The 12,165-nt window shown below is 38.3% G+C and overlaps 1 protein-coding gene across 1 annotated transcript in view; it reads right to left on the bottom strand.

Annotated features, from left to right (window-relative positions):
• The window catches only part of LOC131496466 (ankyrin repeat domain-containing protein 26-like), a 95,888-nt gene that overhangs the window by 52,819 nt on the left and 30,904 nt on the right, over positions 1-12,165 (bottom strand). Inside the window, 1 exon segment of the mRNA XM_058702025.1 lies at positions 11,986-12,121. Within this exon segment, the coding sequence (XP_058558008.1) occupies positions 11,986-12,121 (136 nt within the window).

The following is a 12,165-nucleotide window of genomic DNA, read 5'->3' as shown; positions in this document are numbered from 1 at the left end:
TGAAGGGTCTGCAAGCTTTTTCTGTAAAAGGCCAAACTGTAAATATTTTAAGCTTTGTAGACCATGTACTTTTGTCACATAGTACTTTGTTTTTGCTTTGTTTACAACCCTTTAAAAAATCTAAAACTTTTCTTACCTCAGGGCCATATACAAACAAGCCAAGCCACATTCAGTCCACGGGCCATAGATTGCTGACCCCTGGAAATGATACTAAACCTGCCTGGCTCAACCAGGAGCCTGCACTGTCAAGTACATACATGTCTAGGGTCTATTCCTTAAAGTTTTGTGGCTGGCCTGAAAGGAAATAATTTGGTATTTATTTACCTGTCTTAAAAATTGTGTGAAATGGATTGTGGCCATAGTGTAATTAAACACACACACACACACACACACACACACACAATGTGGCAAGCAGATAGCCTATTTTCATGGTGTATTATATTAAAGAGATTTTCTTCTTTTTTCTTTATAGGTTGAAGAACTGATTATAATTTTTCACAATTGAGAAAAATTTGATAAAATAATGCTAATAGATTTCTACACTATCAAGAAGAAGAAGAAGAAGAAGAAGAAGAAGAAGAAGAAGAAGAAGAAGAAGAAGAAGAAGAGGTGGTGGAGGAGGAGGAGGAGGAGTAGGAGGAGGAATGAGGAGGCACAAGAAGACAGAGGAGGAGGAGGAGGAAGGAGGAAGAGGAGGGAAGGAGAACAGGGAGATGGAGAGGGAAAGGAAGAAGAAGAAGAAGAAGAAGAAGAAGAAGAAGAAAAAGAAGAAGAAGAAGAAGAAGAAGAAGAAGAAGAAGAAGAAGAAGAAGAAGAAGAAGAAGAAGAACAACAACAACAACAACAACAACAACAACAACAACAACAAGGAGAACGAGGAGGGAAGGAGGAGGAGCAGAAGAAGAGGTGGAGGAGGAGGAGGAGGAGGAAAGAGGAGGCGGAAGAAGACAGAGGAGGAAGAGGAAGGAGTAAGAGGTGGGAAGGAGGACAGGGAGATGGAGAGTGAAAGGGAGAAGGAGAAGAGGAGAAGAAGAGGAGGAGAAGAGGAGAAGAAGAGGAGGAGGAGGAGGAAAGAGGAAGGGGAAGTGAAGAGAAGGAGGAGAGGGAGAGGGAGACAGAGTGGGAAAGGGAGAAGAAGAAGAAGAAGAAGAAGAAGAGGAAGAAGAAGAAGAAGAAGAAGAAGAAGAAGAAGAAGAAGAAGAAGAAGAAGAAGAGGAGGAGGAGAAAGGAGAAGGAAGACGGAGAGGAAGAAGAAGGAGAGGAAAAAGAAGAAGAGGAAGAAGAGGATGAGGAAAAAGAAAGGTCTGAAATCTATGACATTTCCACCTTTTGAAAATAGAAAACCAAAACAAATTAAACCCAAACCAAACAGAAGAAAGGAACTAATAAAGACAAAAATCACATGAAAAAAAGCAGAAAAACGATAGAGAATAATCAATGAAACCAAATGCTTTCAGGAGGTGAAAAAAAAAGGATCAATTTCTACCAAGACTGATCCCAAAATGAAGAGAAACAAGGGAAGTATTAACAATATAACAGAGATTAGTAATGTAACTAACATTACTGGAGATTCACAGATACTAAAAAAATCACAAAGTAATATTATCAACTTTATATAATTAATTTGACAACTCAGATGCAGTGGGTAAATCCCGTGAAAGACAGAAATTATCAAAGCTCAATCAAGAGTGAAGGGTGCCTGGCTGGCTCAGTTGGGAGAACATGTGACTCTTGATCTCTGGATTGTGAGTTCAAGCCCCATGTTGGGTGTAAAGATTACTGAAATGAAATGAAATGAAATGAAATGAAATGAAATGAAATGAAATGAAATGAAATGAAGTGAAATGAAATAAAATAAAAAAATAAAATAAAATAAAGGAAAAAAAGAACAGATAAACTAACTAACTCTATATGTATAAAAGAAACTAAAGTCTTAGATAAAGATCTTTCCACAGAAAGCAATTCCAGAGCCAAGGGGCTACACTAGTAAATTCATCCAACACTTTAGGAAGAAATGTTACCTATTCTACACAAAGTCTCCCCCCAGAATGGAGAGGAGAAATATTTGTCACCTCATTCTATAAGGCTAGCATTACCTGAGACCAAAACTAGACAAAGATACTATAAGAAAGAAAATTCTGTCATAAGCATGGGAGTCCAATTTCTGAAGAAACCATCCACAAATCAAGTCTAACACTACATTAAAGAGGGGGGTGTGTCAACAGGGCAGAGAAGTAGGGGGACCTGAAATGACCACATCCCTCAAACACAGCAGTGAGGCAAGAAGATGTGGAAATCTAGGAATCCGGGCTACAGAGTGACACAAACATCTCCAGGGGCCCATGGGGACAACTTGCCAGGTCATGGAGATTTTTAATCTATTCTTTCTGTACCTCTTCTGTATCTCCTTCTTATTTTCCTTCCTCTCTCTCTCTCTCTCTCTCCCCTGCCTGGTCAATTTTTTGTCTTCTTCTCTTTTCCTTTGCCCCTGTCATTTCTCCCTTTGTATGAGATAAGGCATCTTCCATCACCACCCCCCGTGTTTAAATTCTTTTCCAAGGTTACATTATGAACAAATCTAAGCACACCTGCTGGAATGGCCAACCCACCAATATGAGTAGGGAAATAAAGCAACCAGAGTCACAAAAACAGAGAGCATGAAACACACTCCAAAGATACCTGTTGAAGGGCCAGGCCCTGGATAGTATATGACCCCTTTTAAAAATAGTAGTGCTCACAGGTGCAGGACACATGACAACTAGGAAAACACATAAAGTACCGAACACTGAAGAAATGGAAGAATTCTCCTCAAAAGAAACTCCAGGAAGAAATTAGAGCTAGAGAATTGCTCAAAACAGATATAAACAATGTATGGTTCAAGAATTTAGAATAATAGTTGTAAGATTAACAGCTGAGCTTACAAAAAAGCATAGAAGACAGCAGAGAATCTATTGCTGCAGGGATCAAGGAACTAAGAAATAGTCACAGCAATTAAGAAATACTGTAAATAAGATGCAAAATAAACTAGATGCAGTAACAGCAAAGATGGAGGAAACAGAGGGGAGAATAAGTGACACAGAAGATGAAAGTATGGAAAATGACGAAGACAAGAAAAGGGGTGATAAGAAAATATTAGACCATGAGGGGAGTATTAGAAAACTAAGTGATTCAATGAAATGTAATAATATCCGGATCATAAGAGTTCCAGCGTAAGAGAGAGAGAGAGAGAGAGAAAAGGGCAGATGGTTTACTTGAACAAATTATAGGTGAGAACTTCCCTAATCTGGAGAAGGAAGCAGACATCCAAATCCAGAAGGCACAGACAACTCCCTTCAGATTCAACAAGAATAGGTCTTCTCCACAGCATATCATAGTGAAACTGGCAAGTTACAAAGAGAAAAGAGAATTCTGAAAGCAGCAAGGGACAAACGGGCCTTAACCTACAAGGGTAGACACTTATGGGTAGTAGCAGACCTGCCCGCTGAAACTTGGCAGGCCAGGAGGTGACGGTAGGAAAAAAGTCCAAGTGCTGAATAGGAAAATATGCAGCTAAGAATCCTTTCTCCAGCAAGGATGTCATTCAGAATAGAAGGAGAGATAGGCTTTCCCAGAAAACCAAAAACTACAAGAGCTCATGACCACTAAACCAGCCCTGCAGGAGATCAGAGACTCTGTGAGTGGAATGTTGTCAAGGCTACAAAGGACCAGAAACATCACCACAAGCATGAAAACTCCAGACAACACAATGTCATGAAATCCATATCTTTAAATAATCACTCTGAATGTGAAGGGACTAGATGCCCTTATCAAAACACATAGGGTATCTGAATGGATTAAAAAACAAACAAAATCCATCTATATGCTGTCTACAAGAGACTTATTTGACACAGGAGGACACCATTAGATTGAAGGTTAGGGGATAGAGTACCATGTATTATGCAACTGGAAGTCAAAAGAAAGCTGGGGTAGCCATACTTAGATCAGACAAATGAGATTTTAAACCAAAGACTCTAACAAGAGATGGCGAAGGGGATTATATCATAATTTAGGGATCTATCCATCAAGAAGAGCTAACAATTGTAAATGTTGGTGCTCCCAACTTGAGAGCCCCCAAATACATACATTGATTAATCACAAACCGAAGCAATCTTATTGATAATCATATGGAGATTGTAGGTGACTTAAATACTCCCTAACAACAATGGACAGATCACCTAGGCACAAAATCAGTAAAGAAACAAAGGCCCTGAATGATACGCTGGACCAGATGGATTTGACAGATCTATTCAGAACTTTTCATCCAACAGTAGCAGAATACACATTCTTCTCAAGTGCACGTGGAACCTTCTCCAAAACAGATCACACAGTGGGTCACAAAACAGCCCTCCATAAATATAAAAGAACTGAGATCATACCATGCGTATTTTCAGATCACAACACTATGAAACTTGAAATCAAACAAAAGAAAAAGTTTGGGAAGCCTCTAAATGCATGGAGGTTGAAGAACATCCTACTGGAGAAAGAATGGGTCAACCAGACGATGAAAGGCAAAATTAAAAAATATATATACGGGCAAATGAAAATGAAAACATGACAGTCCAACCCCTTCGGGATGCAGCAAAGGCAGCCCTAAAAGGAAAACACATCGCCATCCAGGCCTTTCTCAAGAAATAAGAACAACCCGAAATACAAAATCGAACCTCACACCTAAAGAAAGTAGAAGAAGAACAGCAAAGAAACCCTACAGCCATTAGAAGAAATAATAAAGATTAGAGCATATATAAACACTATAGAATCCAAAAGAAAAACCTGCAAAAAAAAAAAAAATAGAACAGATCAATGAATCTAAGAGCTGTTTTTTTTAAAGAATAAATAAACTTGATAACCCCCTAGCCAGCTTTCTCAAAAAGAAAAGAGAATCCGAATAGATAAAATCACGAATGAAAAAGGAGAGGTCACAATCAACACCACAGAAATACAACTATTAGAGAATACTACGAAAATGTATATGCCAACAAACTGGACAACCTGGAAGAAATGGACACAAACCTAGACAACCACACATTACCCAAACTTAAATGGGAAGAAATAGAAAATTTGAACAGACCCATAACCAGCAAAGAAATTCAATCAGTTATCAAAAATCTCCCAACAAATATGAGTCCTGGACCAGAAGTCTTCCCAGGGGAATTCTACCAGACATTTAAAGCAGAGTTAATACCGATTCTTTTCCAGCTGTTGAACAAAGAAATGGAAGAAAAGCTTCCGGACTCTTTCTATGAAGCTAGCATTGCCTTGATTCCCAACACAGATAGAGACCCCACTAAAAAGGAGAATGACAGGCCAATATTCCTGATGAACATGGATGCCAAAATTCTTAACAAGATACTAGCAAATCCAATTCGACAGTATATGAAAGAATTCTTCACCATGATCAAGTGGGATTCATTCCTGGGCTACAGGGCTGGTTCAATATTCGCAAATCAATCAAAATGATACATCACCTTAATAGGAGAAAGGATACGATCATTCATATGATCCTGTCAATAAATACAGAAAAACATTTGACTGAATACAGCATCCTTTGTTAATAAGAAACCCTCAAGAAAGTTGGGATACAAGGAACATACCTTAACATCATAAAAGCCATATATGAGAAGCCTGCTGCGAATATCCTCAATGGGGAGAAACAGAGAACTTCCCCCCTACCCTGCCCGCCGAAGATAAGGAACACAAAAGGGACGTCCACTCTCACCAGTGTTGTTGAACATACTGTTGGAAGGCCTAGCCTCAGCAATCATACAACAAAATGAAATAAAACACATCCAAATTGGCAAAGAAGAAGTTAAACTTTCACTTTTCGTAGATGGCATGATACTCTACATGGAATACCTAAAAGACTCCACCAAAAAGCTGCTCCAACTGATACATGAATTCAGAAAAGTCACAGGATACAAAATCAACACACAGAAATTGATTGCACTTCTATATACCAATAATGAAGCCACAGAAAGAGAAATCAAGAAACTGAGCTCATTTACAATTACACCAAGAACCATAAGATACCTAGGAATCAACCTAACCAAAGCTATAAGAGATTTGTATCCTGAAAACTATAGAAAACATATCAAAGAAATTAAAGAAGACACAAAGAAATGGAAAAACATTCTATGCTCATGGACTGGAAGAAGAAATATTGTAAATATGTCGATAACGACCCAAAGCAATCTACACATTCAGTGCAATCCCAATCAACGTTGCACCAGCATTCTTCTCAGAGCTAGAACAAACAATCTTACAATTTGTATGGAACCACAAAAGATCCCAGATAGCCAAAGTAATGTTGAAAAAGAAAACCAAAGCTGGAGGCATCACAATCCCAGACGTTAGCCTCTACTACAAAGCTGCGATCATCAAGGGAGTATACTATCGGCACAAAAAGAGACGCAAAGGCGAATGGCATAGAATAGAGAATCCAGAAATGGACCCACAAATGTATGGCCAACTAAACCTTGGCAAAGCAGAAAAGAGTATCCAATGGAAAAAAGATAGGCTCTTTAAGGTTAGAGTGGGAGAGAGCCAAAGCATAAGAGACTGCTAAAAACTGAGAACAAACTGAGGGTTGATGGGGGGTGGGAGGGAGGGCAGGGTGGGTAATGGGTATTGAGGAGGGCACCTTTTGGGATGAGCACTGGGTGTTGTATGGAAACCAATTTGACAGTAAATTTCATATATTAAAAAATAAAATTAAAAAAGAAAACTAAAAAAAAAAATGCTTAATATATTACCAATGTCTGATTTTTAACCTTTACTTTCATGTTTTGATTCAGTTGCTCCAAGTGCATATTTGACTCTTCAATAAACAAAGGTATCCTCCTTTAAATTAAAAAAAAAAAAAAAAAAGATAGGCTCTTTAGCAAATGGTGCTGGGAGTGCTGGACAGCAACATGCGGAAGAATGAAACAGGACCAGTTTCTTACACCGTGCATAAACTCAAAATGGATGAAAGACCTCAATGTGAGAGAGGAAACCATCAAAACCCTAGAGGAGAACACAGGCCACAACCTCTTTGACCTTGGCTACAGCAACTTCTTCTCAACACATCTCTGAAGGCAAGGGACATAAAAGCAAAACTGGACTCTTGGGACCTCATCAAGGTAGAAAGCTTCTGCACTTCAAAGGAAACAATCCACAAAATTAAAAGGCACCAACGGAATGGGAGAAGATATCTGCACATGACATATCAGGTAAAGGATTAGTACCCATACTCTAGAAAGAATTGGCCAAACTCAACACCGAAAAACAAATAATCCAGGGAAGAAATGGGCAGAAGACATGAATAGACACTTTTCCAAAGAAGACATCCAGATGTCCAACAGGCACATGAAAGGATGTTCAACGTCGCTCATCATCAGGGAAATACAAATCAAAACCACATTGAGATACCACCTCACACCGGTCAGGGTAGATAAAATTAACAACTGAGGAAACAACAGACATTGGTGAGGATGTGCAGAAATGGGAATTCTCTTGCACTGTCGGTGGGAATGCATGGTTGGTGCCGCTGCTCCAGAAAACAGTGCGGAGGTTCCTCAAAAAATTAAAAATAGAATTACCTTACAACCCTGCAATTGCACTACTAGGCATATATCCGAGGGATACAGGAGTGCTGATTCATAGGGGCAAATGTGCCCCAACGTTTATACTATCAACAATCACCAAATTATGGAAAGAACCCAAATGTCCATCAACTGATGAATGGGTAAAGAAGATGTGGTTTATATATACAATGGATATTACTTGGCAATGAGAAAGAATGAAATCGTGCCATTTGCAACAACATGGATGGAACTGGAGGGTACTATGTGAAGTGAAATAAGTCAGTCAGAGAAAAACAGATATCATATGTTTTCACTCATATGTGGATTTTGAGAAACTTAACAGAAGAACATGGGGGAATAGAAGGGGGAAAATAGTTTCAAACAGAGAGGGAGGCAAACCATAAGAAACTCTTAAATACAGAGAACAAACTGAAGGTTCATGGAATGGTGGGGGAAAGGGGAGAGTAGGTGATGGGCATTGAGGAGGGCACTTGTTGGGATGAGCACTGGGTGTGGTATGTAAGTAATGAATCATGGGAATATACTCCCAAAGCCAAGAGCACGATGTATACACTGTACGTTAGCTAACTTGACAATAAATTATATTTCATTAATTAATTAATTAATTAATTAAACTACAGCAATGTGTGTGTGGGGGGGGTAATCTAACAATACACTAAGGGATAATTTGTTGTTACCAAATGGGGTTTATCCCAGAAATGCAGAGTTGGTTTAAGATTCAAAAACCGTATCTATCTCCGTAGATAAAATATGTTCCTTGTCAAAATTCAACATCCATTCCAGATAAAAACTTTCGGCAATCCTGGAATACAAGGGAACTTCAATATGATTTAAAACAAAACAAAACAAAACAAAACAAGTCTTGATAACTCTACAGCTAACGTTATATATAATGGTGAAAAACTGAATGCATTTCCTATAAGATCAGGAAGAAGACAGGAATGACATTCACTGAATGACTTCTTTTGTTCAGCACTATACTAGCAGTTCTAGCCAATGCAATCAAACAAGATAAAGCAACAAAGGACATCCAGATAGAAAATGAAGTGAAACTGTCTCTATTAGCAATCACATGGTCACAAAATAGAAGTTGGCAAACTCCAGCCTATGGGCCACGTTACTTGTTTCGGTAAATTAAATTTTATCAAAATACAGCCATGTCCATTAATTTATGCAGTATCTATTGGCTGCTCTTATAGTACAATGGAAAAGCTGATTAGTTGTGACAGAGAATGTATTGGCTACAAGTCTACAGTATTTATCATTGCTAGTAAAATAGTTAAAAATCAATTTTTATGACCTTTGCTTATGTAGAAAATCTGACAGCATTAAGAAAAATGCTACTAGAATTAATAAATGAATTAATCATGGCACATGCATGACTCAGTCGGTTTAGTGTCTGTCTCTTGATTTCAGCTCAGTCTATGATCCCAGAGTCATGGGATGGAGCCTGATGTCAGGCTCGCACTGAGCATGGAGACTACTTAAGATTCTCTCTCTCTCGCTCTCTCTCTCCCCCCCTCTCTCTCTCTGTCTCTTTCTCACTCTCTCTCGATCTCTCTCTCTCTCTCTGCCCCTCTCCCCTGCTCATGTACTCTCTCTAATATTAAATATATCTATACATATAAATTGATCAAGGTTGGAGGATACAGAATCATTACACAAAAATCAACTATATTTCTATATATTAGCTATAAAGAATCAAAAATTAAAATTTTGGGGTATCTGGGTGGCTCAGTTGGTTAAGCACTGGGCTCAGGCTCAGGTCATGATCTCACCGTTGGTGAGTTCAAGCCCCACGTCGGGCTCTGTACTGAGAGCTTGGAGCCTGGAGCCAACTTCAGATTCTGTCTACCTCTCTCTCCGCCCCTCCCCAACTCATGCTCTGTCTCTCTCTCAAGAGTAAACATTAAAAAAAATTAAATGTAAGATATATTATTTACAACTGCACTGAAAATAAAAAGCAATCACAGTTAATATCATAAAAGAAAGAAAGACCTATACATTAAACACTACAAAATATTACTGAGAAAATTTTAAAAGGCCTATATCAAGGGAGAGATATATACTCTGTTCAGGGGTTAAAAGATTCAATATTGTCAAGAAGTCAACTCTCCCCAAATAGATCTGTAGATTCAACATAATCTAAACTTAAATTCCAGAAGACCACCAGAGTTGGTTTTTGTTTGTTTGTTTGTTTGTTTGTTTTAAGAAACAGACAAACTGAATCTAAAATTCACATGGAAATGCAAAGGATCCAGAGTAGCGGAAGAACCCTGAAAAGAACAGAGCAGGACGACAAACACTACCTGATTTCAAAAATCCTTATAAACTGGCAGTGATTAAAACAGCATAATATTGGTACAAAGATGGACAAAGAGATCAATGAGACAGAATAGGGCACATACTTAAACCCTCACATATGTGGCCAACTGATTATGACAAAGGAACAATGGCATAAAGTGGAGAAAACACAGCCTTTTCAATAAATGGTGCTGGAACAACTAGCTATCCATATGCAAAAGAATTAACTTGTGTCCATACTCTGTATCTCAAATAAAAAAGAATATAAAATGGGTCATAGATCTAAATGTAAGACCTAAAACTATAAAACTTCTAAAAGAAAGCATGAGATAAAAGCTTTGTGACCTTGTGCTATGCAAATATTTCTTAGATATGAAAACCAAAAGCAACAATCATACAAGAACAAATGAATGTGTAAACTGGACTTCACCAAAAAGAAAAACTGCTCTTCAAAAACACTGTTGAGAGAAGGAAAAGTCACAGAGTGGGAGAAGAAAAACCTTGCAAAGAAAAGAGAGGTGAGAAAGGAACTGTACCTAGCTCTTTCCACCATCTTTCTGTGCCACCATCATGAGGCAAGTGAATGTCGTGGCAGATGCTTCCCAAAGCATAACAATACTGAAAAGAGAAGCAAACTCCAGGTTCTTACTAGGCCATGCTCCAAAGACATTGTCCATTTTCTAACTGTGATGATGAAGCATGGTTACACTGGTGAATTTAAAATCATTGATGATCACAGAGTTGGGAAAATTGTTGTGAAACTCACAGGCAGGTTAAGCAAGCATGGAGTGACTGGCCCCAGAATTGATGGACAATGCAAAGATCCAGAAAAATGGCAGAATAATCTGCTCAGTTTGGTTTCATTATACTGACCACCTCAGCTACAGTCATGGACCATGAAGAAGCAAGATGAAAACACACAGAAGGGGAAATCCTGGGATTCTTTTTCTAGGGATGTAATACATATGTGCAAATAAAATGCCTCAGTGGAAACAACAACAACAACCACAAAAAAAAAGAAAACAAAATAAGAAGGAACTGTGTGTAGATTATACAAAGAATTCTGAAAACTCAACAACTAAGAACACAAACAAACAAATTTTTAAAACAACCAAAGGTTTGGACAATTCAAAGAAGATACACAGATGGCAAACAAGCACATGAAAATATGCTCACCATCATCCGTTATTAGGGAAATGTATATTGAAACCATAGTGAGATATATACTAAATATCCATCCGAATGGCTAGGATTTAAAAACCTGACAATACTAAGTGTCCATGAATATGTATGTAGGAATTGGTGCTGACACAGACTGCTGGAGGGAATGGAAAACCATACTACTCCTTTAGAAAACAATTTGGCAGCTTCATAATAAGGGAATATAAAGGGACATGAGATTTTTAAGGGTGATGAATATGTTAACTGTCTGGATTATGGTTATCGTTTCATACGTGTAAACATATGTCAAAACTATCAAATGACACACTTCATATATGTGCAGTTTACCTAACTAAAGCTGTTGGAAACAAAAAGCTCTTTCAGAGGAAGAACGTCTAAAACATTGGATAAGACACAGACGGAAAGAAGGATGTAAAACCATACAAGATGAAGCCAGAGGACTGTGGCCTTTAACCTAATAGCAATGAGAAGTAACAGCTATGCTTTAAGCAAGGGGGTACCATGATGAAAGACACATTTTTTAAAACATATACTAATTATGGTTGCAGTGTAGACCAAGGTCCTGGGAGGTAGAACGGCAGGGAAAACAGTCCTGAGGTTATTTCATTCATCTAGGAGAAAAATAATGACCTGACCTGGGTGAAGGCACAGAAGAGAAGCAGAGTTAACAAACACATTAGATGTGCCATTCCCACTAAGAAAGGTACAGTAGAAATGATGGCTCTTTGGCTGAGAGGATACAATAGTGCTCCTTTTATTTTAATATAAAACATATTTCTGAGATGAGCAGCTCTATAATACAGCAGTGCTCTATGGTGCAGTAGTAGGCAAGGTGTGCACATATTACTACAGCAATATACGTAAAAAGGCTTCCTACCTTTACAATCCATGCCAAGTTGTTCAATCAGCAACATGAAATTCTTAGAGTAAGGCAACTCACAATGCTCTGAAGCTGTTTCAGATGACTGAATGAAGTCGACAAGGTCATCCATAGAGGTAATTTGCTTTTTGACCTACCAATGAATAATACCATTTCAAAATGTCCCCCACATATTTA

Source organism: Neofelis nebulosa, chromosome 15 (genome assembly GCF_028018385.1).
Source record: "Neofelis nebulosa isolate mNeoNeb1 chromosome 15, mNeoNeb1.pri, whole genome shotgun sequence".
NCBI lineage: Eukaryota > Metazoa > Chordata > Mammalia > Carnivora > Felidae > Neofelis > Neofelis nebulosa.
This window is presented reverse-complemented; position numbering and strand designations above follow the sequence as displayed.